We start from the raw sequence: 23,884 nt of genomic DNA on the forward strand, positions 1-23,884 counted from the left end.
TCCTTTTCCAGCTCTGTCTCAAAGCCTTGGACTTGACCTTGACCTTGACCTGTACCCAGGGCTGACGCCTGCCTTGCCACCAGGCTGCAGCTGTAAACACTGAAAGAGAACATGAATATGCCAAGCCCAACACACAGCCATTGGTCAAGACAGCTGAGGCTTCCTTCCAGAACTTTCTGTGCTGCCGTGGTCATGTGTCTCCAAAGACCTTGGGAAGTGGCCTCAGGAGACAGGGGAGGGACTCACAGACCAAAGGGCTTTGTGAGGGCAGACCAGGACCCTGAGCAGCGTCCTCTCTCTTCCTCACCCCTCCCAGGGCCTCCCTGGTGCCTGTGTACTCCTTTGGGGAGAACGACACCTTCAGATGCAAGGCTTTCCCCAAAGGCTCCTGGCAGTACCTGTGCCAGGTCACCTGCAAGAGGGTCACCAGCATAGCTCCCTGCATCTTCTGGGGCCGTGGTCTCTTCAGCCCAACTCCCGGGGTCTGCTGCTGCCAATTCAGCTCGGTGTTGGGGGTTCAAGGCCATGGCGCCTATGGGAGCTCAAGTTCTGGTCAGGGCATCTGGGGCGTGTAGGTTTGTGGATACATCAGAACCAGGATCACAGAGAGGGAGATACCGGGGCCCCACAATCCCTTTCTAAGGCACCCCCAAGTGACTCCAGCGCCTCCCACCAGGCCCCCCCTCTTTAAGGCCCACATACCTCCCAGTACTGCCTCTCTGGGACTGAGCTCCCAACACCCGAACAGAAGGGGACATTTCCGTGACAAGCTCTCCATCTCCTCGAGGGTACTGGGAACACCGTGCTGGGTGGGGTGGGGGAAGAAGCTTCAGAGGAGACTTAGAACCACCCCCACCTCCCACCCCTACCCCTCGCCAGTAACAGCCACAGGGACAGGTGGGAGCCGTGCAGTCTCTGCTTCCCACCTCGTGAAAGCGGCTGAGCCCGGTCTTCCTGGAACTAAACCCAGCGCCCTGTGCCTGTGGATCAGCAATCAGAATGGATTCTTCGGCCAGTTCTGGAGCAGAGGCCATGAACAGTGGGGGGGGGGGGGGGGGCAGAGGAGCAGGCACCAGGGCTCAGCCGAACCTCTGCTCCCCCAGGGCTCCCTGGTGCCTTCTGGGGGGTGTGCCAGGCCCAGGTGGCCCTGCAGCCCGCACTGAGCACGACCCTGCCGCTGTCCCAAGGCCCCCTGGGCCTCCTGCCACGTTTCTGTGCCAATACACTAAATGTGAGCCCAGAGAATCCTGGAAAGTCCTGGGTTCCCGTATCAGCCCCGCGACAGCCCCTGGGGTCCCTTTTGTGACCCGGCCTCCCAATCTGGGCCGCGCCTCTGGAGAGAGCATTGTCCCTGCCCTGCGAGAACCCCTAGGATGTTTCTTGGGAAACGGCTCCAGTCCTGAACTCCATGGCTGTGGCTCCTGTGAAACAGGCAGACCAGGGGATCCCAGTGACCACTGTCCACCCGCAGAGGGGGCCCCAGACCCGGTGCAGCGATGCCCATGGCCCAGCCGGCCTCAGGAGGATGCGCTGCACACACTCTACCTGGAGTGACTCACACAGCTGCACAAGGGGAGCAGGTGTGCCACGGCGTCCACACAGACGGGCATCTGGTCCTCCCCTGGGCAAGACGCTGACATTGGCCCCAAACTGGTGCCTTTGGTGGGGGAGTGGAATTCAAGATGGGAAGGCACCTGAGGTGTCTGTGTGTCTGTCTGCAAGGTGGGTGGTCCAAGATGGGGTGGAAAGATCTGGAGAGGCTCCCCAGGGAGACCCGAAATTCCTAGAGACCCCCAAAGAGGCCAGAGTGGGGTCCCGCTCTGTGCAGTCTCAGTTGGGCTCCTGGTACCTGGCATGGTCAGGGAGTAAACGGGGCTGAGCCGGGCTCTGTCCACTCCCTGCATCCAGGTGCTGCCCCTCCCCCTGCACACCCTCCTCCCCCTTCCAGCCCCTCCCAGGCTCAGCCCAGACCTTTAAGGAGCAGTCTCAGAGGGACTGGACACTTCTGGGGCTCCAGACACAGGCATTTCGCCAGCCAAAGCCTGGACCCTGGCAGAGGGGACCCCTGGGACCCCACCTGGAGCCCTGCAGGCAGAGGGAGGCACCAGGATGGCCGACTCCACATCCTCCATGCCTCCTCGCCCTGTGAAGACGTTGAAGAAACAGTGGCTGGAAGTACTAGGCGCCATGTACTATGTGATTACTTTCGTGGCCTTAGGTGAGAATAAGGGGGAGGCAGAGGTGCCTGGCGTTGCTTGGTGGAGAGGGACTGGCTGGAAACAGCTGGGCTGCTGGCGGGGACACTTGGGTCAGGGGACAGGGACAGCACCAGTACAGATGGCCCTGCCCAGTGTTCCATGCAGGTGGAAGGAGGTAGGAGCAGGCTTAAGAACTGGACTTCCCAGGGGAATTCATTTTTCTTTCTCACCATTGCACAGTCCCTTTCTCCATTGTTCTTCTCCTCTTCCTCCTCTTCACACGGCTCTGGCCTCTGTCTGTTCTCTACATGCTGTGGATCTACCTGGACAGGCACACACCCAGCCAAGGTGAGCTCTGGGCAGGGCTCCAGGTGGGGAGAGATGGGGAGGGTGCCTCGGGGACTCTGCCACCCGCATCTCTGCCCGCAGGGGGAAGGCGGTGGAAGTGGACAAGGACCTGGGCCATCTGGAAACACCAACGGGATTACTTTCCTATCAAGGTGAGGGGTCACCTCCCCAGAGAAGCCTCCTCCCCCTTCCCCACCCCAATCCCCTGCCCCTGCCCCCCTTTCCCTGTCCAGCAGCCTGAGACCCGCTGCCTAGGCTCACAGAGGGGCAGGGTGGACAGGTGCACCTGATCCCCTCCCAGGGCCTTGACCTCTGAAGTCAGCAGGGGCAGAGGCAGCACCTGCAGCTGCTGTCTCCCCTCTCTGCCTCCCTCCTCTCCTGCAGCTGGTGAAGACAGCAGAGCTGCCCCCCAGCCAGAACTACGTGCTGGGATCCCACCCCCATGGCATCATGTGCACCGGATCCTTCAGTAATTTCACCACTGAGTGCAATGCCTTCTCCCGGCTCTTCCCAGGGCTGCAGCCCTGGCTAGCCACACTGACCAGGGTCTTCTACATCCCAATCTTCCGGGACTACATCATGGCTTTTGGTGAGCCTCACCTGAAGGGGAGGAAGCAGCCCCTGGCCCTCATCTCCCCCAGGAGCTCCTGCCCTCATCAGGACCAGACTTGCCCTCAGCACCGCCATGCTCAGCAGGGGCTTAGATGGGGGTCCAGGGCTCAGAAAGCACAAGATGTGGGGCTCCCTCTTCCCAGTTAAAGGGTGGGGTGAGGGAATTGGGAGCCGCAGAGGGACTGGTGACTGCTCCCTACTGCTCATGACCCAGGACTGCGTCCCGTGAGCCGCCAGAGCCTGGACTTTGTCCTCTCTCAGCCCCAGCGGGGCCAGGCAATGGTCATCATGATTGGAGGAGGCAAGGAACTCTTCTCCACGGCCCCAGGACGGCACTTAGCCAAGCTCCATGATCGCAAAGGCTTCGTGCGCCTGGCACTGAGACATGGGTAAGTGGGTGTGCAGGTGCCAAGACCGGGCTGGTCTTGCCCTGCCCAGGCGTCCCAGCCCCTGCAGGTGAGGCTGTGGGTCCCCAGGGTTTCACATCTTGCACCTAGAGGTTCCTTTCAGCCTGCGTGCCCTCTCTGTGCTGTGCCCTGTCCCAGGCTCCTAACGGTCTGAACAGGGCAGAGTCAGACTGAAAACAGCAGGGCTCTAGGTTCCAGACACCCTGGGTTCCCCTTGTAACCTTATCTCTGAGACAAAGCCTTGGACTTGACCTTGACCTGTACACACGGCTCTCGCCTGCCTTGCCACCAGGCTGCAGCTGTAAACACTGAGTGAGAACACGAATATGCCAAGCCCAACACACAGCCATTGGTCAAGACAGCTGAGGCTTCCTTCCAGAACTTTCTGTGCAGATATGGTCATGTGTCTCCAAAGACCTTGGGAAGTGGAATCAGGAGGCTACAGAAGAGACAAGCAGTCCCCAAGGTACCCTTTGGGGGTGTCAGACTGGAAACTGACCAGTGTCTTCTCTCTTCCTCACCGTTCCCAGGGCCTCCATGGTACCTGTGTACTCCTTTGGGGAGAATGACATCTTCAAAACTAAGGCTTTTATCGAAGGCTCCTGGCAGCACCTGTGCCAGTCCCTCTACCATGAGATCGTTGGTTTGCCTTTCTACATCTTCTGGGGCCGTGGTCTCTTCTCACCCAACTCCTGGGGTCTGCTGCCCCTGCCCGTGCCCATCACCACCGTGGGTGAGTGCCCTCCTGCAGGGAGGAGGCTGCCATGGGTGGCATGGCCAGCGGCAGCTCTGGCTCACCCGTGTCTCCCTCCCCTGCAGTGGGCGGCCCCATCCCCGTGCCCCAGTGCAGCAATGCCAGCGAGGAGCAAGTTGACCACTACCACAGGCTCTACATGGACGCCCTGGAGCGGCTGTTTGAGGAGCACAAGGAGAGCTGCGGGGTCCCTGCCTCCACCCGCCTCACCTTCTTCTAGGCCTGGCTCAGCCTCCCTGCTCAGCCCCGGAGCCCCGTGCACTGGGCCCCCAGCTCCCGCCTTGACCTCCCCTCCAATAAAGGCTGGTTCTGGAGGGAGCGCGGCCAGGCACAGCCACCCCGTCGTCTGCTGCAGAGGGGCGCCTGGGGTGGGGTCTCAGCACCCTGCGTTCCCCTGCCAGGAGAGCTGACTGTGCCCCAGGACCTGGGAGACGTCCCCCGCTCCCGGCCCTGCTCCCTGGGTGAAGCAAGGCTGCCGCTTAGCTCAGAGCTGGCAGTTATGAGAGTCAGGTTCCAGAGATGTGGATTGAACCCGGGCTCTGTGTGGCAATTGTGCTTCTTTATAATATTACTTTATTTAAAGGGGGGAGAGAGCGAGACAGAGAGAGAGATGTGAGGCAGAGAGAGAGAGAGAGAGAGAGAGAGAGAGATGCTGCTGCTGCTGATGTGGATCTGCTATCTCTTGGAGACCAAAGACCACAGGGTTAAGTGACGGGCCCGGGCCCAGTGAGAGCCCAGAGCCTCCCCAGAGCCCCCGCGGAAAAGGGAGCTGCAGAGCCTAGCAGAAGAGCAATGCCCCGGCTGCCACCCACTGCCTGCTGAGTCCCGGAGCCACAGCTTCCTTATCTGTAGGTGGCTGCACCTGTCAGCATGAGTGTCCATCACGTCTCCACCCCTCATGCATCCACTGTGGACGTCAAGCCATTGGTGTGCAGGCTCTGCAGGTCTTTAGGGGAAATGAGTCCTGCTCACGGGGTGACAGGGACAGTGACACCAGGCTGACCACGTCCCCAAGGGCGTCCAATCGGATATAGGAAACTCAGGCTCCTAACACAACCCCAACCAGCCACAGAGGAGCTGTGTGACATGGCTGAATTGTCACATCCCATCCCCCAGTCAGCAGGTTCACGTCTCCAGGACACAGAGGCCACCGCGGCTGTCGTGTTCTCCCCTTGCTGGTTTACTCAGACAATATCAGTGTGGTTTGCCAGGGTCTGATGGATTCCACAGGAAGGCAGCCATGGTGACTCAGGTAGCTGGCTTCTTTTTTTCTATTTTTTTAAAGATTTATTTATTTATTTGAAAGTCAGAGTTACACAGAGAGAGAAGGAGAGGCAGAGAGATAGAGGACTTCCATCCACTGGTTCACTCCCCAGTTGGCCACAATGGCCAGAACTGGGCCCATCTGAAGCCAGGAGCCAGGAGCTTCTTCCAGGTCTCCCATGCGGGTGCAGGGGCCCAAGGACTTGGGCCATCTTCTCCTGCTTTCCCAGGCCACAGCAGAGAGCTGGATTGGAAGTGGAGCAGCCAGGACTCGAAGCAGCGCCCACGTGTGATGCTGGCACTGCAGGCAGCGGCTTTACCAGCTACGCCACAGCACCGGCCCCAAGTAGTTGGGTTCCTAGCGACCACCTGAGTTCCTGGCCTGAATTCCCAGGCTTGGTCCGGTTCTGCATGTCGCGGGCATTTTAGGAAGAAATTAGCAGATGGGAGACAGGTATGTCTCGCTGCCGGTGTCTCTCAAATAAGTAAATAATCTTAAAAAAATTAGTTGGGAGTATATTTGACACACCACTGGAGAGAACATGGATTTCAAAAACACCGTGTTATGCATAGTACGTATCTTTTTATTTTTTTTCATCTAAAATGAGTCATCTCGTTAGAAACAGAGGCATCGGAACAGGGCAGCCCCGGCACGCCCTCTGCGGCGTCGGCGGTGATCCTCTGCGATCAATGCTGTCCTGGTTGTCTTGTAGCTACCTCCCGTCTCCCCAACCACCTTACAGTCAGTTGCAGATTTTTCTCTCGTTCCATCGGTAAATAGTTCTGTATGTCTCTCTAAAGTAAGGATTCTTGAAAAATCTGTGCCCAGTGTTGTTAAGCTGCAGCAATGCCAGTGTCCCACATGGGCTCCGTTTGTGTCCCGGCTGCTCCACTTCCCATCCAGCTCCCTGCTAATGCACCTGGGAAAGCAGTGGAGGATGGCCCAAGTGCTTGGGCCCCTGCACCCACATGGGAGGTCTGGAGGAAGCTCCTGGCTTCAGATTGACACAGCTCTGGCCGTTGTGGCCATCGCGGGAGTGAACCAGTGGATGGAAGACCTCTCTCTCTCTCTCTCTCTCTCTCTCTCTCTGCCTCTGCCTCTGCCTCTGCCTCTCTGTCACTCTGCCTTTTAAGTGAATGGATAAATCTCTTTAAAAAATACAAAATATCTATAACCACAGTATCCTTATCGCGGTGGGTGTGAGGCTGGGCCACTCCTAAGGGAACGCCGGCGCCTGTGTGTGGGCCTCCCCCTCCGTGTCCATCTCTGTCTGTCTGTCTGTCTCTCCTCTCACTGGTCCCCAGGAAGTCCTCTGCCCTGTCTTGAGCAGCCCAAATTGGGGCACACACTTAGGGACGCGTCTCTCCCAGAAGCCGGGCCCAACCTTGACCTCCAGCACCCTTGTGTTTCCTGCCTTGGCCTCTGCCCCCAATCGGATCCTTCAACCAGGAAGCTCGCTCCCTCCGGGTGTCCTACTCTGTCCACACAGACGTGATCTCGCCACTTTCTGGATCAACTTGCCCTGCAGACTTCCCAAGCCCCAGGCAGCTCCCACATGGGCCTGGCTTGGGTTCAAGGTCAGCTCCGCGTCCTCAGTGGGGTCGTCCTGGCTTCTCTGTCCCAGCTGGGCTTCTTGGCTTCTGTGGTCCTCTCCTGCCTCCCGCTGAGCCCTCCCCACCCCACCCCTCACCCAGGGCTCCTTGGGCTTGGAATGGAGGTTGAGGCCTGATGGGGAGGGAAGCCCCTCCCCCCTCCCCCAGCCCACAGAGAGGCCCTGCCCCTCCTCTGGCTCCACCCCCACCTGTGCAGAGAGGCCCCCAGCACCCCGTGGTGGGGGGGCAGTACCTGCTGGCAGAGGCCTGACCTTGGTGCCTCTGCCCCTCAGGGGAGGAACCCAGGGAGAACACGTGGCCTGAACGCCGTGGGGTCTGAACTCCTAGTGTTGTCCAGGTCACGCATGGTCCAGGATCCCTCTGGCTTTTCCCATCCCGCTCAGCTTAGAAAACTCCGGGGTCTCTCACAGGAAAACCCACCAGGTGCATGGGCAGAAAACCGGGCTCTAGCATTTGGTCTCGCACTTTGCCAGATCTGGGGTGAGGATCCTGGGGGGCACCTGCGCTGGCTCCTCACCCAGCTCCTGGCTAATGATGATCCTGGGAGGCAGGGGGATGGCTCCTGTGGTTGGGTTCCTGCTTCGCAAAGGGAGTCCTGGACGGAGACACCAAGTCCAAGTTTTGGGCCTCTGCACCCACGTGGGAGACCCAGGTAAAATTCCTGGCTGTTGGCTTTGGCTGGCCCAGCCCTGGCTGATGTGGTCATTTCGGGGGTGAATCAGCAGGATGGAGGTTTCCTCTCCTTCTCTCTCTGTAACCCTGACTTTCAACATAAATAAATAAATCTGAAAGAATAAAAGCAATGAAAGAACCAGAATCAAAGAGGGACAGAGAGCCTGGGGTCCCACAGCCCCTCCCAAATGAGCCCAGTACCTCCCACCTACAGATCACACAGCCCCCAGCCTGCCGCCCTGGGGACCGAGGGCCCACAACATGGACGTCTAAGGGGACACCCGGCACAGGCTGCGGTCAGTGTCCTCTCTGCCCCCCTGGCTCTGTGTCTGCGCCCAAGGGTCAACAGGAAGCGTGTGGGACATCTCCCAGGAAGCAACCTCATCCGTCCCTTCCACTCCCCCGGGGCCTCTCTGGGGGCTCCTTGGGACCCGGATGGGGCCCGTGATGGGCGGGAATGGGAAAAGCAGCCCTGGTCCTGACGGAGCTCTGTGCTCTCTGCCCTCCCCGCCCCACCCTCTCTGTGGATTTCTGTCCCACTGGTCCCTCCGGGGATTCTTCAGGGCCCTGTGACAGCTCCGTCTGCTGCTGCCTGCTCTCCGTCCTCGGTTTGCTGCTGTAGAATTGTATGCAGAGTTCATCTGTGATCCCCAGGGACACAGACAGCGGCAGGGGCAGCGCCCACAGCAGCCTCAGGGGCCAGGGCTGAGACCAGGACCCGCTGTCTCCACCCAGGACCCCCTGTGAGTGACAGGAACAGTCAGGGCAGCCGGTCCCGCCCTCATGGGTAAGGAGCTGGGCAGGAGCCAGAGCTGGTGTCCACCCAGGCACTCGGGCCGGGAGAGGCCATCTTCAGCACTGGGCCACACTCCAGCCGCTGCCCCGGGGTTCTGCCCTGCACCCGGCAGGCTCGCTCTGGGGGAGCCTCCTTATCCTGCTCTGCTGGGGGTCAGAAAGTCAACAGCTGGGATCTGAGTGCCCTTGGCCTGGTGTGCTTGTTGTCTGGGCCTTGACAAAGCTTCTGTGCTTCCTCCTTTGCTGGGGCAGGAGCAAGGCCAGCATCACGCTGGCCACTGCACTGCCCGCCAGGCACTTTCCCCAGACACCAGAGCTGCCCCAGCTCTCTGAGCCTGACCCCGCCCAGGTGGCCTCGCCCTTCGGAGGGGACTCTCAGCCCCTCAGAGTCCTCCCAAGGAGCCCTGGGTGAGGGGTGGGGTGGGGAGGGCTCAGCGGGAGGCAGGAGAGGACCACAGAAGCCAAGAGGCCCAGCTGGGACAGAGACGCCAGGACGACCCCGCTGAGGACGCGGAGCTGACCTTGAGCCCAGGCCAGGCCCACGTGGGAGCTGCCTGGGGCTTGGGAAGGCAGCAGGGCAAGTTGATCTGGAAAGGAGCCAGGGAGAACGGACAGAGGTGCTCATCCCGGAACAGCGTCAGCCTCCTTGTAGGAACACAGGGTGGGCAGAGGCCGCAGCACGAAGCAGAAAGGCCCTGGGGGGTCGGGGTCAGGCCCTGTGACAGGCTGGGAGGTTGAGGGGTAGAGGGGGGTCGGGGTTGGCCTGCAGCAAGCAGAAGGAGCTGGGTTCCTGCTGAGGGTGCTGGCAGCCCTGTGCAGGCAGAGGGCGCTGGAACAGCACCCAGACCATCACAGACGTGGCTTCCTGCAGAGAGGAGCCCCCTGTTCCTGTTCCCCCTGGCCACTGTGGCCTCTCCCTGACCCCTCCCCGCACTGTCACAGACCCCAGCTCCATGGGACCGAGAGGCCCCGCGGAGTCTCACAAAGCCTGCTAGCAGAGGGGAGCAGGGATGGTGCCACCCCTCCCCAATTCCTGCAGCTGATGCTGTCCAGGCCCCACTCGCAGGGGAACCCCCCACCTCAGTCAGCATCCGCGTGGCTGATGCTCAGGCTGGGCTGAGCGATGGGGGCGGGGCCTCGGAGCCCAGCACCACCGGAGGGGCCCCAGGAGGAACAGAGATGGCTCCCTGGGGTGGGCATGACACACAGTGGTCAGGATTCCGTGGGAGACTCCTCCCCCCAGGGCAGAGTTCAGGGGTTCAGGCCCAGCTCTCTTCCTGCTGACGCCCACACGGGGAGGCGGCCGGTGGTGGCTCAGGTCCTTGGTGCCCACGCAGGGGAGACCCGGGTTGGGTGCTGGCTCCTGGACGGAGGCTGGCCAGCTCCTCACGGTGCAGCGTCTGAGGACGGAGCAGCAGACTCTCCAGCCTCCATCTGTCGGTCTGTCCATCAGAAACCAACACAGTGGGCAGGTGGGGTGGGGTGTGAGCCGGCGGCGACCTGGGAGCCATGGTCCCCTGACCTGTGAGGGTGCTGGGGGGCGGCGGCAGGAGGGGAAAATTAAAAAAGAGCAAAGGACCCTGCCACAAAGGCTTGTGCCCGAGCGTCAGAGCAGGGTGACCCCTCCCCTGGTGCCTGCCCCCCAGGCCTGACTTCTCACCCTGCTGTGTGCCTCACCTGGCACTGGGACAGCTCACAAGAAGCAAACAGTGACTGAAGGGCGCAGGCCCTGGGGCTTGGGGGGTCCCCTCTCCCTCTGCCCTCAACCCTCTGCCCATCACAGTCACAGGATTTTTTAACGGGGTTTCAGACAGAAGCAGCGCTCAGGACATCTTCCCTCCCTGGATAAGCGCTTGTGCCTGAGTGTTGGAGCAGGGTTACCCCTCTCCTTTTGCCTGCCCCCCGGGCCTGACTTCATTTTGAGAGGAGGAGCGTGGTAGGGCAAGAGGCACGGAGTCACACACAGACCCCGGGAGTGAGTTGAATTTAGGCCAGAGGTGAGCAGCCTGCAGACTCATTTATTTCATTGGTTACAGCAGCTTAAATAGCCAAGGCAGCCAATCCGGTCAAGGAGCGGTCTATGCCCTAACCAATCACAGCCTGTTGCTAGGCAGTATCCAAAGGCATCCAATCATAGCTGTTGCCAGGCAGGCTCCATTGCCAGGTGGGTTTCAAAGCCACTCCTGAAAACTGTCGCTCGCTTGCCAGTGGCCATCTTGGCATGGCCTTCTCATTCCACCACATTTCCCCCTTTTCGTTTATTTTTGACCAACGGGAGGCATGATTCTTGGCCATACCATTGTTGACCCCATTTCCATTTGGTCTCCCTACATGGCAGTGCCTCTCTTAGGTTGTCCCCCAGGGGATCTTACCCATCATTGACTAACCAGCGCACAAAATGGGAGACCACAGGAGTGCTTGCTCAGATGGGGGTAGGAATGAGGAACAATGGTGATCAGGAATGCATGACTGCACGCAGGCTCTGGGCTATTCGAGTGGCTGACCAGAGCCAGTGGGGTATAAAACAGTAATGGATGTGGCTATGGGCAGTTTCTTGGGATAGGATGATAGGGCAGGTGCATCTGCTACCAAGGCGGACTCTCTGTCTTGTTCAGCTGGTTCTGGTTGGCTGTCAGTTGCAGGCTTGATGTTTCTGGCTGGTACCCAAATGGGTTGTCCCACATTCTCTGGAAAGACACACGCATATCCTCAACCCTTGGTTAGCAGAAGCCTTTTTACAGGCGTTGGAATCCAGGGCCTGAATTCTATGTCCACTCCTACGTTAACGGCAAACATGTGGGTGGGCTGGGGTCTAGCAGCTGCCCTGAGAGCCTGGGGTGCCCGGGGATTACCACAAATCTGGGGATCATCACTGGGAGCAGACGGGATGACCTCGTGTGGGTTATTGCCTGGAGGTCGTCTAAGTTCATCCCACGGGTATTTGGGGGGTGGCTGACTAGGCTCAGCTACATTGTTTGCTGCATTGTTTGCTACATTGTTTGCTACACTGTCATTATCACTGTGGGAGCTCTCACTCCCTAAGTCATCAACTGTTGCCTGTGAGGCAGAGGCTGGAGTGACAGGCTCTTATCACTCACAGATGATTCACTGTGTTTGGTAATCTGTGCAGGATTCTGAGAGGGGGGTCTCTTTCCCATGTTTGAGTGTTTAAGAGCTGCACACCACGCCAACTCTAGCCAAAGGAGACACGCACAGCACTGCTGCCATAACAATGCAAATTCCTAGCACCTCAGCAGCTGATGGCATTCTGCAGGGGTTCCCTACGTTAGACAAAGAGACAGTGGTGTATCAGATCGTACATATGTCCTGTGCTTAGTGGGGGACTTCCTTGATTTGTTAGGTTAAGGCCGTATGCCCACACGGTGTCTCCGGAGCGTCACCTCTCTCGAGTGAGGGAAGATGACTTGGTTGCGAATTCTGGGATGATCAGTCCCTTATGTGAATTCACCAGACAAACCGAAAGTAAAAGGAGGAGCCAAGAAGCAACGTATGCTTCTGGGCGCTGTGTGCCTAACCTGGGGTCACTTAGAGGACAAGGACAAGGAAAGGGGCATAGGAGGGGGTTCTGTGCTGTGCTCACCCTCACAGAACCGAACAGCACACAAAACACCGAGGGGCCTACTTGCCGAAATCAAGAGGGGACTTCTCCGTGTCCAACATGCTGTCTCTCTCTCAGTCACATTGTCGCCCCAGATGTTGCTGTGGATTCGTTCTGAGAGGAGGAGCTTGGTGGGGACAAGAGGTGAGGGGTCACCACACAGACTCCGGGAGTCGGGTGAAAGCGGGCCAGAGGCGAGCAGCCTGCAGACTCGTTTATTTCAGTGGGTACAGCAGCTTAAATAGCCAAGGCAGCCAATCCGGTCAAGGGGCAGTCAATGCCCTAACCAATCACAGCCTGTTGCCAGGCAGGCTCTGTTGTCAGGTGGGTTTCCCAGGGTTTTTGCAGGGGGTTTCCGAAGCCCCTCCTGAAAACTGACGCTCGCTTGCCAGCGGCCATCTTAGCATGACCTTCTCATTCCACCACAGCTTTGTTGCTCCAATAAAGGCTGAGATAGACAGAGATGAGAGCCAGGGGGCCCCTACAACCACTCTTGTTGTCATCATTGCTGGCGTGGCAGTACTGAGACCAGTGGTCCCAGAGTCAGTCTTCATCAGTTTGGTGTCACAGCTAGTTGCTAAGAAATGCTGTTAGAAGTTCAGATCTCGGCCTCAGTGGTACATGAGGTCATGGTCATGCCTCCACGGAGAGTGGCAGGTTTGAAGTTCCACTGGAACCAGGTCACACAGAGACAGAGAGCCTGGGGTCGCAGAGGCCTCTTGCAAATGACCCCAGGTGACCCCAGCTCCTCCCTCCAAGGGATCCACACATTTCCCCTTCTGCCTCCCTGGGGACTGAGGCCCCACCACAGGGACATTGAAGGGGACACTCAGCACAGTGGGTATGGACAGAGCATCCTCCGTGCTCCCCAGCGCTGTGCGCCCCTGACATAAACAGGCAGCACATGCGGGCTGTCCCGGGCAGCTACTTCATCCTTCCCTTTCCAGTCCAATAGTCCCTCATCCTGTGGACAACGCTGGGCGGTGCCCTGGCCTCTGGGGTCACCCGGGGCGAGAAGCGCTGCGGTCACTGAAGCTGCTGATGGAAGTGCGTCCCTCAGATGGGAATCAAGTGTCCAGCACGGGTCCCAGGGTGCGAATCTCGCCCTCTTTGGCAAGGAGGCTGCAGGGGCTCTGGCCTGGGCCTGGGCCTGGTGTGGGGCTGGGGAGAGTGAGTGGAGCTGAGTGAGGGCGGCCCAGCTCCTCCATGAGCCTTGTTAGGAGCTGTTTGGAGCCCGCGAGGGGCGGGACTGGGAAAAGGGGCCCCAGGTCCTGACGTGGCTGGGCTGACCGAGCTCTGCGCTCTCTGCTGTCCCCCGTGCACTGTGGATTTCTGTCCCCGTTGTCCCTCCAGGAGCCTTCAAGGCCCTGTGACAGCTCAGTGTTCTTGCTGCCTGCTCTGTGTCTCACTTTGCTGTTGTAAAAATGGATGCAGTGTCCATCTGAGAGGCTCAGGGACCCACAGCCGTGGGAGCCCCCGTCCTCTGGGTCATCCACAAATGCCCACAGCGGCTTCAGGGCCGGGGCTGAGGTGAGGACCTGGTGTCTCCACCCAGGACTCCCTGTGAGTGACAGGAACCAGTCAGGGCAGCCGGTCCCGCTGTCATTGGCAAGGAGCTGGGTCAGGAGCCGGAGCTGGTGTTCACCCAGGCACTCGGGCTGGGCCAGGGTACTTAGTGCTAAGCAAACGCAGCCCTAGGCCCTGGCTCTCTGCCCATGCACCTGCCAGGCGGTCCCTGTGGGAGCCTCCTTATCCTCTAAGCTAAGGCAATGGGGAAAAACAGTAAAGAAACAGCCGGTGGGGTGAGGACCTTGGCCTGGGTGCGCTTGCAGTCCGGGCCTTGACAAAGCCTCTGTGCTTCCTCCTTTGCTGGGGCGGGAGCGAGGCCAGCCTCCTGCCGACCACTACACAGCCCACCGGGCACGTTCCCCAGACACCGGGGCTGCCCCAGCTCTGTGAGTGTGTAGCGTGCGCACTGAGCCCGCCCAGGTGGCCTTGCCCTTCAGAGGGGGGCTCTCAGCCTCTCAGAGTCATCCCCAGCTCTGCTGGCCATTTTCCTGGGTTCCTCCCTGCCATCTCCAGCTCCCCGCATTTCCGCCCCTGCCTCTTCTGCTGTGGGGGACTCTCCGTGCCTTCCTGCACACTCCGTGCCCATGCCCACGCAGCCCCTGCACACTGAGCATCTCACACCCAAGCCCAGTTGCCGTGGAGTGGGGCCGACTTGAACGCTGGCGTCTGAGGTCCACGCAGGGCTCCAGAGCGAAACCGCTCAACCGCGTCCCAGGCTCCGCCTCCCTGTGCCCTCAGTGCTGCCAAAGACCACCCTGCGGGCACCCTTTCTGTCCCCAATGTCCGCACTCCGGCCTGGCTCAACCCAGCTCATCAAGGTTGAGGGCAGCATTCCAGAGATGGACTCAGCAGGGACCCACCCCCTAGTTGGAATGGGGTTGCACATCCTGCCAGGACCCCTCCATAGCCAGAGACCAGAGTCAAGTGAGGATGGCACTGGGGGTCCCGGGTGGCTGGCTGCCCTCCTCGCCCCTCTGGTGGTGTTTGACTCCACCTGCACCTGCATCCCCAAGTCCAGAGAAACCTGCCACCCCAATTGCCACCCACATTACCTTCCCCTCACTCTAATCCCCCCAAGTGCCCCTTCAGGGAAAAGGGCAGAGGGGAGACCCCACAGCACAGCCCCTCGTGCACCCCCAGGACCTGGGGATCAGCCCCTCCCCCACAGACTTCCTGATCCCGCCTCTGCCCCCAGGGCAGCCTTCCACAGGCCCACCCCTAGGGCCTCCCCTGTCTTCCAGGGGTCCCAGTGCACACTTCCTGATTCTGAGATGGTGGGAAGGGGGGACTTGGGGGTGCTCTCTGGCTGGAGCTGGGTCCAAGAGGAGCCTCTGCCATGCATGCTTACCGGAGGGCACCTGAGTTCCAAGGAGCCAGGTGTAGCCGCTGTGCTGGGTGGGAAGGGGCCAGCTCCTGCCATGCCTTGGCTGGAGCCCCTGACCAGCCTTGGGCCCTATCTCACCTGTGACCAGCTCACTTTGAGCCTGGGAGCTTCCAGCCCCACCTCACCCCAACCCCCACCACCAACCACAGACCCCAGATGCAGGCTCCCTTAGGAAAGAGTCCCCACCCCATCCCTTCCTGAGAGCCAGAGGGAGGAGGGGGAGCTGTGGGCTGAAGTCCTGAGGTGGTCAGGTGACTTCCGGTGAGCAGGTGGCTCTCTCCTTCTCCACTGAGGGGTGGTGGTGTTACCTGTGAATGGCAGGGTTCTTATCTTCACACAAGAAAGAATTCAGGCGTGAGACAGAGTAGTGGAAAGTAGAAGTAGCAAAGTTTATTAGGTAAGGGACATCCGTAAGAATGGATGGGCACCTCTCCAGACAGTACCTGAGAGAGAGTGCGCAGTCACTCGGATGGGGGAAAGGAGCGAGGTTACATGGTTGAGTGGAGAGATTACATCTGACCAGGCCAGGCTGGCGGCTCAGCAGAGAGGCAGAGGGCTGAGCGTGCAGTCCGGTTGAGGCCGGTGGGGAGGGGTTTAAGGAGATGGGTCTTTGTGGTCACACATCTCCTCCTGAAACAAAGGGTTTTATGGCTGTAAATATTAAGAAGCTCCTATCTGAGTTTTCCCCTGAAGGTATCAGACAGGAGGAAGCCTAGCTGGCGCCATCCTAACCCAGGATCTGGACCAGGTCTGGAGCAGGGTATTTGAAATGCAGATACTGGGCTGCATCTGGGAGATTGTGGAAGATTTGTCAGGCAGAAGGGGCAGGGACCCCCACCTGGCAGGTTATCAGGTAGAAGGGGGCAGGGCAGGATGCGAGGGCCAGGCTGCCCCTGAAACATTATCGTGACAACTTTGAGAAGTAAAAGCATATGCTGGACATAGATGTCTTCTCTTTGGGCCTGTCATACACACATAAGCTCATACCTAACTTCTTACCTAACAGTGGGGCATTGCTGGGGCCACCCGGGAACCCAGCTTGTGTTTCCCAGAACCGGGGAGCAGTGGCTCAGGTCGGCTGGGGATGCAGAGGGGACGTATTTTCTGTTTTAAAAATCTTTATTTTATTTTTTAAAAGGAATATTTATTTATTTGAAAGGCAGAGTTACACACAGAGAGAAGGCGAGCAGAGACTGAGAGAGAGAGGTCTTCCATCTGCTGGTCACTCCCTATTTGGCCACAATGGCCAGAGCTGCACTGATCTGAAGCCAAGAGCCAGAAAGAAGCCTCCTCCAGGTCTCCCACATGAGTGCAGGGTCCACAGAGTTGAGCCATCTGCTACTGCATTCCTAGGACAAAGCAGAGAGCTGGATCAGAGGTGGATCAGCAGGACTCGAACAGGTGCCCATAAGGGAAGCCGAAATTGCAGGTTGTGGCCATACCCACTATGCCACAGTGCTGGCTCCAATAAATCTTTAAAAGAAAAAGAAAAAAAAAAAAAAAAAAAAAAAGAGGCCGGCACCACGGCTCAATAGGCTAATCCTGCGCCTGAGGCACCAGCACTCTGGGTTCTAGTCCCAGTCGGGGTGTCGGATTCTGTCCCGGTTGCTCCTCTTCCAGGCCAGCTCTCTGCTATGGCCCGGGAAGGCAGTGGAGGATGGCCCAAGTGCTTGGGCCCTGCACCCGCATGGGAGACCAGGGGGAGGCACCTGGCTCCTGGCTTCAGATCAGCGTGGTGTACCGGCCGCAGTGGCCATTGGGGGGTGAACCAATGGAAAAAGGAAGTTTTTCTCTCTGTCTCTCTCTCTCACTCTTCACTCCTCTGCCTGTCAAAAAAAATTAAAAATAAATAAATAAATAAAAAGAGCTCACCCCTGTGCGAGGCCCGCTACAAGATTGCAGCCTCTTGCACCCCCCTCCACAGGGGGGTGAGCACAGCCTCATCCCTCGTTCCACACCTGGGCAGCTGTCCAGGCCCAGAGCTCTGTCCCCAAAACTCAAGCCAGTGGGATCCGGCTTGATGCCTGTGTGTAGCGGAGTGGACTTGAAGGTGGGAAGGATCAGAGCAGATGCCCCTGCCAGTGTTCCGTGCAGGTGGAGGAGCCGGGCTGCAGAACTGGGCTTCTCAGGCACATTAACGTTTCTTTCTCACCTTTCCGCAGTCCCTTGCTCCCTCCTCCTCCTCTTCACATGACTCTGGTCCCTGTCTGTTCTCTGCTTGATTGGATCCACGTGGACAGGGACACAACCAGCCAAGGTGACCTCCGGGCAGGGCTCCAGGTGGGGGGAGATATGGAGGGTGCATCCGGGACTCTGCCACCTGCATCTCTGCCCGCAGGGGGAAGGCGGTGTGGGTGCACAAGGAACTCAGTGATTTGGAAACACCAAAGGGATTATTTTCCACCCATCCCAGAGACACCTCCTCCCCCTTCCTTATCACACTGCCAATACTCCCCCTTCCCTGTCCAGCAGCCTGAGACCCGCTGCCTAGGCTCACAGAGGGGCAGGGTGGACAGGTGCACCTGATCCCCTCCCAGGGCCTTGACCTCTGAAGTCAGCAGGGGCAGAGGCAGCACCTGCAGCTGCTGTCTCCCCTCTCTGCCTCCCTCCTCTCCTGCAGCTGGTGAAGACAGCAGAGCTGTCCCCCAGCCAGAACTACGTGCTGGGGGCCCACCCCCACGGGGTCATGTGCACCGGAGCGTTCTGTAACTTCACCACCGAGTGCAATGACTTCTCACGGCTCTTCCCGGGGCTGCAGCCCTGGCTAGCCACACTGGCCGGCCTCTTCTACCATCCTGTGCTCCAAGATTACATCACATTCACAGGTGAGCCTCAAAGTGAATGAGAGGAAGCAGCCCCTGGCCTGACCATTCCCCACCACTACAAGGGCCACCACCCAGATGACGGGACCCAACCTGAGCACTGACCACGCTCTGCAGGGGCACAGATCGGGGAATGCAGGGTTTGGAAGAAACAAGATGTGGGAGTGAGGGAATCGGGAGCCACAAGGGAGCGGTAACTGCCTCCACTGCTCATGACCCAGGATTGCATCCTCTTAGGCTCTGTGCTGTCTCAGCCCCAGTGGGGCCAGGCAGTGGTCATCATGATCAGGGTGCCCAGGAGGCTCCATACAAGGCCCCACGGCGGCACAGCCTGGATCTCCTGAATTGCAAACTTTTCATGCGCCGGGTGCTGAGGCTCAAGTGAGTGGGCAGTCCTGGGTTCCCGTATCAGCCCTGCGACAGCCCCTGGGGTCCCTTTTGTGACCCGGCCTCCCAATCTGGGCCGCGCCTCTGGAGAGAGCATTGTCCCTGCCCTGCGAGAACCCCTAGGATGTTTCTTGGGAAACGGCTCCAGTCCTGAACTCCATGGCTGTGGCTCCTGTGAAACAGGCAGACCAGGGGATCCCAGTGACCACTGTCCACCCGCAGAGGGGGCCCCAGACCCGGTGCAGCGATGCCCATGGCCCAGCCGGCCTCAGGAGGATGCGCTGCACACACTCTACCTGGAGTGACTCACACAGCTGCACAAGGGGAGCAGGTGCGCCACGGCGTCCACACAGATGGGCATCTGGTCCTCCCCTGGGCAAGGCGCTGACATTGGCCCCAAACCAGAGCCTTCGGTAGGGGAGTGGAACTCAGGTGGGAAGGCACCTGCAGCATCTGTGTGTCTGCCTGCACGGTAGGTGGTCCAAGATGCAGTGGCAAGAAATGGAGAGGCTTCCCAGGGAGCCCCGAAATTCCCAGAGACCCCCAAAGAGGCCAGAGTGGGGTCCTGCTCTGTGCAGTCTCAGTTGGGCTCCTGGTACCTGGCACGGTCAGGGAGTAAATGGGGCTGAGCCAGGCTCTGTCCACTCCCTGCATCCAAGTGCTGCCCCTCCCCCTGCACACCCTCCTCCCCCTTCCAGCCCCTCCCAGGCTCAGCCCACATTAAGGAGCATTCTCAGAGGGACTGGACACTCCTGGGGCTCCAGACACAGGCATCTTCCTGGACACAGCCTGGACCCTGGCAGAGGGGACGCCTGTGACCCCACCTGGAGCCCTGCAGGCAGAGGGAGGCACCGGGATGGCCGACGCCACAGCCTCCACGCCCCCTCGCCCTGTGAAGACGCTGAAGAAGCAGTGGCTGGAAGTACTAGGCGCCATGCACTATGTGCTTGCTTTCGTGGTCCTAGGTGAGAACAAGGGGGATGCAGAGGTGCCTGGGGCTGCTTGGTGGAGAGGGACTGGCTGGAAACAGCTGGGCTGCTGTCCGGGACACTTGGGTCAAGGGGCGGGACAGGACCAGGGCAGATGCCCTAGCTCAGTGTTCATAGAGATGGAGGAGGGCTGGAGCTGGCTAAGAACTGGACTTCCCATGGGAATTCATTTTTCTTTCTCACCTTTTGCAGTCCCTTTCTCCATTGTTCTTCTCCTCTTCCTCCTCTTCACACGGCTCTGGCCTCTGTCTGTTCTCTACATGCTGTGGATCTACCTGGACAGGCACACACCCAGCCAAGGTGAGCTCTGGGCAGGGCTCCAGGTGGGGAGAGATGGGGAGGGTGCCTCGGGGACTCTGCCACCCGCATCTCTGCCCACAGGGGGACGGCTGTGGAAGTGGACAAGGACCTGGGCCATCTGGAAACACCAAAGGGATTACTTTCCTATCAAGGTGAGGGGTCACCTCCCCAGAGAAGCCTCCTCCTCCTTCCCCACCCCACTACCCTGCCCCTGCCCCCCTTTCCCTGTCCAGCAGCCTGAGACCCGCTGCCTAGGCTCACAGAGGGGCAGGGTGGACAGGTGCACCTGATCCCCTCCCAGGGCCTTGACCTCTGAAGTCAGCAGGGGCAGAGGCAGCACCTGCAGCTGCTGTCTCCCCTCTCTGCCTCCCTCCTCTCCTGCAGCTGGTGAAGACAGCAGAGCTGCCCCCCAGCCAGAACTACGTGCTGGGGGCCCACCCCCACGGCATCATGTGCACCGGAACGTTCTGTAATTTTACCACTGAGTGCAATGACTTCTCCCGGCTCTTCCCAGGGCTGCAGCCCTGGCTAGCCACACTGACCAGGGTCTTCTACATCCCAATCTTCCGGGACTACATCATGACTGCTGGTGAGCCTCACCTGAAGGGGAGGAAGCAGCCCCTGGCCCTCATCTCCCCCAGGAGCTCCTGCCCTCATCAGGACCAGACTTGCCCTCAGCACCGCCATGCTCAGCAGGGGCTTAGTTGGGGATCCAGGGCTCAGAAAGCACAAGATGTGGGGCTCCCTCTTCCCAGTTAAAGGGTGGGGTGAGGGAATTGGGAGCCGCAGAGGGACTGGTGACTGCTCCCTACTGCTCATGACCCAGGACTGCGTCCCGTGAGCCGCCAGAGCCTGGACTTTGTCCTCTCTCAGCCCCAGCGGGGCCAGGCAATGGTCATCATGATTGGAGGAGGCAAGGAACTCTTCTCCACGGCCCCAGGACGGCACTTGGCCAAGCTCCATGATCGCAAAGGCTTCGTGCGCCTGGCACTGAGACATGGGTAAGTGGGTGTGCAGGTGCCAAGACCGGGCTGGTCTTGCCCTGCCCAGGCGTCCCAGCCCCTGCAGGTGAGGCTGTGGGTCCCCAGGGTTTCACATCTTGCACCTAGAGGTTCCTTTCAGCCTGCGTGCCTTCTCTGCTGTGCCCATGTCCCAGGCTCCTAACCGTCTGAACAGGGCAGGATCAGACTGAAAACAGCAGGGCTCTAGGTTCCAGACACCCTGGGTTCCCCTTGTAACCTTATCTCTGAGACAAAGCCTTGGACTTGACCTTGACCTGTACACACGGCTCTCGCCTGCCTTGCCACCAGGCTGCAGCTGTAAACACTGAATGAGAACACGAATATGCCAAGCCCAACACACAGCCATTGGTCAAGACAGCTGAGGCTTCCTTCCAGAACTTTCTGTGCAGATATGGTCATGTGTCTCCAAAGACCTTGGGAAGTGGAATCAGGAGGCTACAGAAGAGACAAGCAGTCCCCAAGGTACCCTTTGGGGGTGTCAGACTGGAAACTGACCAGTGTCTTCTCTCTTCCTCACCGTTCCCAGGGCCTCCATGGTACCTGTGTACTCCTTTGGGGAGAATGACATCTTCAAAACTAAGGCTTTTATCGAAGGCTCCTGGCAGCACCTGTGCCAGTCCCTCTACCATGAGATCGTTGGTTTGCCTTTCTACATCTTCTGGGGCCGTGGTCTCTTCTCACCCAACTCCTGGGGTCTGCTGCCCCTGCCCGTGCCCATCACCACCGTGGGTGAGTGCCCTCCTGCAGGGAGGAGGCTGCCATGGGCGGCATGGCCAGCGGCAGCTCTGGCTCACCCGTGTCTCCCTCCCCTGCAGTGGGCGGCCCCATCCCCGTGCCCCAGTGCAGCAATGCCAGCGAGGAGCAAGTTGACCACTACCACAGGCTCTACATGGACGCCCTGGAGCGGCTGTTTGAGGAGCACAAGGAGAGCTGCGGGGTCCCTGCCTCCACCCGCCTCACCTTCTTCTAGGCCTGGCTCAGCCTCCCTGCTCAGCCCCTGAGCCCTGTGCACTGGGACCCCAGCTCCCGCCTTGACCTCCCCTCCAATAAAGGCTGGTTCTGGAGGGAGCGCGGCCAGGCACAGCCACCCCGTCCTGTCTGCTGCAGAGGGGCGCCTGGGGTGGGGTCTCAGCACCCTGCATTCTCCTGCCAGGAGAGCTGACTGTGCCCCAGGACCTGGGAGACGTCTCCCCCTCCCGGCCCTGCTCCCTGTGTGAAGCAAGGCTGCCGCTTAGCTCAGAGCTGGCAGTTATGAGAGTCAGGTTCCAGAGATGTGGATTGAACCCGGGCTCTGTGTGGCAATTGTGCTTCTTTATAATATTACTTTATTTAAAGGGGGGAGAGACCGAGACAGAGAGATGTGAGGCAGAGAGAGAGAGAGAGAGAGAGAGAGAGAGAGAGAGAGATGCTGCTGCTGCTGATGTGGATCTGCTATCTCTCGGAGACCAAAGACCACAGGGTTAAGTGACAGGCCCGGGGCCAGTGAGAGCCCAGAGCCTCCCCCGAGCCCCCGCGGGAAAGGGAGCTGCAGAGCCTAGCAGAAGAGCAATGCCCCGGCTGCCACCCACTGCCTGCTGAGTCCCGGAGCCACAGCTTCCTTATCTGTAGGTGGCTGCACCTGTCAGCATGAGTGTCCATCACGTCTCCACCCCTCATGCATCCACCGTGGACGTCAAGCCATTGGTGTGCAGGCTCTGCAGGTCTTTAGGGGAAATGAGTCCTGCTCACGGGGTGACAGGGACAGTGACACCAGGCTGACCACATCCGCAAGGGCGTCCAATCGGATATAGGAAACTCAGGCTCCTAACACAACCCCAACCAGCCACAGAGGAGCGGTGTGACATGGCTGAATTGTCACATCCCATCCCCCAGTCAGCAGGTTCACGTCTCCAGGACACAGAGGCCACCGCGGCTGTCGTGTTCTCCCCTTGCTGGTTTACTCAGACAATATCAGTGTGGTTTGCCAGGGTCTGATGGATTCCACAGGAAGGCAGCCATGGTGACTCAGGTAGCTGGCTTCTTTTTTTCTATTTTTTTAAAGATTTATTTATTTATTTGAAAGTCAGAGTTATACAGAGAGAGAAGGAGAGGCAGAGAGATAGAGGACTTCCATCCACTGGTTCACTCCCCAGTTGGCCACAATGGCCAGAACTGGGCCCATCTGAAGCCAGGAGCCAGGAGCTTCTTCCAGGTCTCCCATGCGGGTGCAGGGGCCCAAGGACTTGGGCCATCTTCTCCTGCTTTCCCAGGCCACAGCAGAGAGCTGGATTGGAAGTGGAGCAGCCAGGACTCGAAGCAGCGCCCACGTGTGATGCTGGCACTGCAGGCAGCGGCTTTACCAGCTACGCCACAGCACCGGCCCCAAGTAGTTGGGTTCCTAGCGACCACCTGAGTTCCTGGCCTGAATTCCCAGGCTTGGTCCGGTTCTGGATGTTGCGGACATTTTAGGAAGAAATTAGCAGATGGGAGACAGGTATGTCTCGCTGCCGGTGTCTCTCAAATAAGTAAATAATCTTAAAAAAATTAGTTGGGAGTATATTTGACACACCACTGGAGAGAACATGGATTTCAAAAACACCGTGTTATGCATAGTACGTATCTTTTTATTTTTTTTCATCTAAAATGAGTCATCTCGTTAGAAACAGAGGCATCGGAACAGGGCAGCCCCGGCACGCCCTCTGCGGCGTCGGCGGTGATCCTCTGCGATCAATGCTGTCCTGGTTGTCTTGTAGCTACCTCCCGTCTCCCCAACCACCTTACAGTCAGTTGCAGATTTTTCTCTCGTTTCATCGGTAAATAGTTCTGTATGTCTCTCTAAAGTAAGGATTCTTGAAAAATCTGTGCCCAGTGTTATTAAGCTGCAGCAATGCCAGTGTCCCACATGGGCTCCGTTTGTGTCCCGGCTGCTCCACTTCCCATCCAGCTCCCTGCTAATGCACCTGGGAAAGCAGTGGAGGATGGCCCAAGTGCTTGGGCCCCTGCACCCACATGGGAGACCTGGAGGAAGCTCCTGGCTTCAGATTGACACAGCTCTGGCCGTTGTGGCCATCGCGGGAGTGAACCAGTGGATGGAAGACCTCTCTCTCTCTCTCTCTCTCTCTCTCTCTCTCTCTCTGCCTCTGCCTCTGC

The 23,884-nt window shown here is 59.0% G+C and overlaps 2 protein-coding genes across 2 annotated transcripts; both read left to right on the forward strand.

Moving 5' to 3' along the window:
• Nucleotides 1-2,109: 2,109 nt before the first annotated feature.
• Nucleotides 2,110-4,539, forward strand: LOC133750539 (2-acylglycerol O-acyltransferase 3-like). Its single transcript, XM_062180113.1, has 7 exons — nt 2,110-2,218; nt 2,439-2,546; nt 2,628-2,698; nt 2,931-3,135; nt 3,373-3,547; nt 4,096-4,298; nt 4,385-4,539. Exons 1-7 carry the CDS (start codon nt 2,110-2,112, stop codon nt 4,537-4,539), a joined length of 1,026 nt encoding a protein of 341 aa, XP_062036097.1.
• Nucleotides 4,540-5,559: 1,020 nt separating this feature from the next.
• LOC133750540 (2-acylglycerol O-acyltransferase 3-like) lies at nt 5,560-21,725 on the forward strand. The gene is made up of 9 exons (XM_062180114.1): nt 5,560-5,571; nt 17,856-18,060; nt 19,215-19,409; nt 19,626-19,733; nt 19,815-19,885; nt 20,118-20,322; nt 20,560-20,734; nt 21,282-21,484; nt 21,571-21,725. The coding sequence occupies exons 1-9, from the start codon at nt 5,560-5,562 to the stop codon at nt 21,723-21,725; spliced, it is 1,329 nt and encodes a 442-aa protein (XP_062036098.1).
• The last annotated feature ends 2,159 nt before the right edge of the window (nt 21,726-23,884 follow it).

Source organism: Lepus europaeus, chromosome 21 (genome assembly GCF_033115175.1).
Source record: "Lepus europaeus isolate LE1 chromosome 21, mLepTim1.pri, whole genome shotgun sequence".
NCBI lineage: Eukaryota > Metazoa > Chordata > Mammalia > Lagomorpha > Leporidae > Lepus > Lepus europaeus.

What these genes read in the sequence shown, in the direction of transcription:
- LOC133750539 (XM_062180113.1), top strand. Translation starts at nt 2,110, where the DNA reads ATGGCCGACTCCACATCCTCCATGCCTCCTCGCCCTGTGAAGACGTTG. An exon ending in GATTACTTTCGTGGCCTTAG is followed by an intron (nt 2,219 to 2,438) that starts GTGAGAATAAGG and finishes ACCATTGCACAG; the next exon opens with TCCCTTTCTCCATTGTTCTT. An exon ending in CGCCTGGCACTGAGACATGG is followed by an intron (nt 3,548 to 4,095) that starts GTAAGTGGGTGT and finishes CACCGTTCCCAG; the next exon opens with GGCCTCCATGGTACCTGTGT.
- LOC133750540 (XM_062180114.1), top strand. An exon ending in AGATTACATCACATTCACAG is followed by an intron (nt 18,061 to 19,214) that starts GTGAGCCTCAAA and finishes CTCCAGACACAG; the next exon opens with GCATCTTCCTGGACACAGCC. An exon ending in GGACTACATCATGACTGCTG is followed by an intron (nt 20,323 to 20,559) that starts GTGAGCCTCACC and finishes CTCATGACCCAG; the next exon opens with GACTGCGTCCCGTGAGCCGC.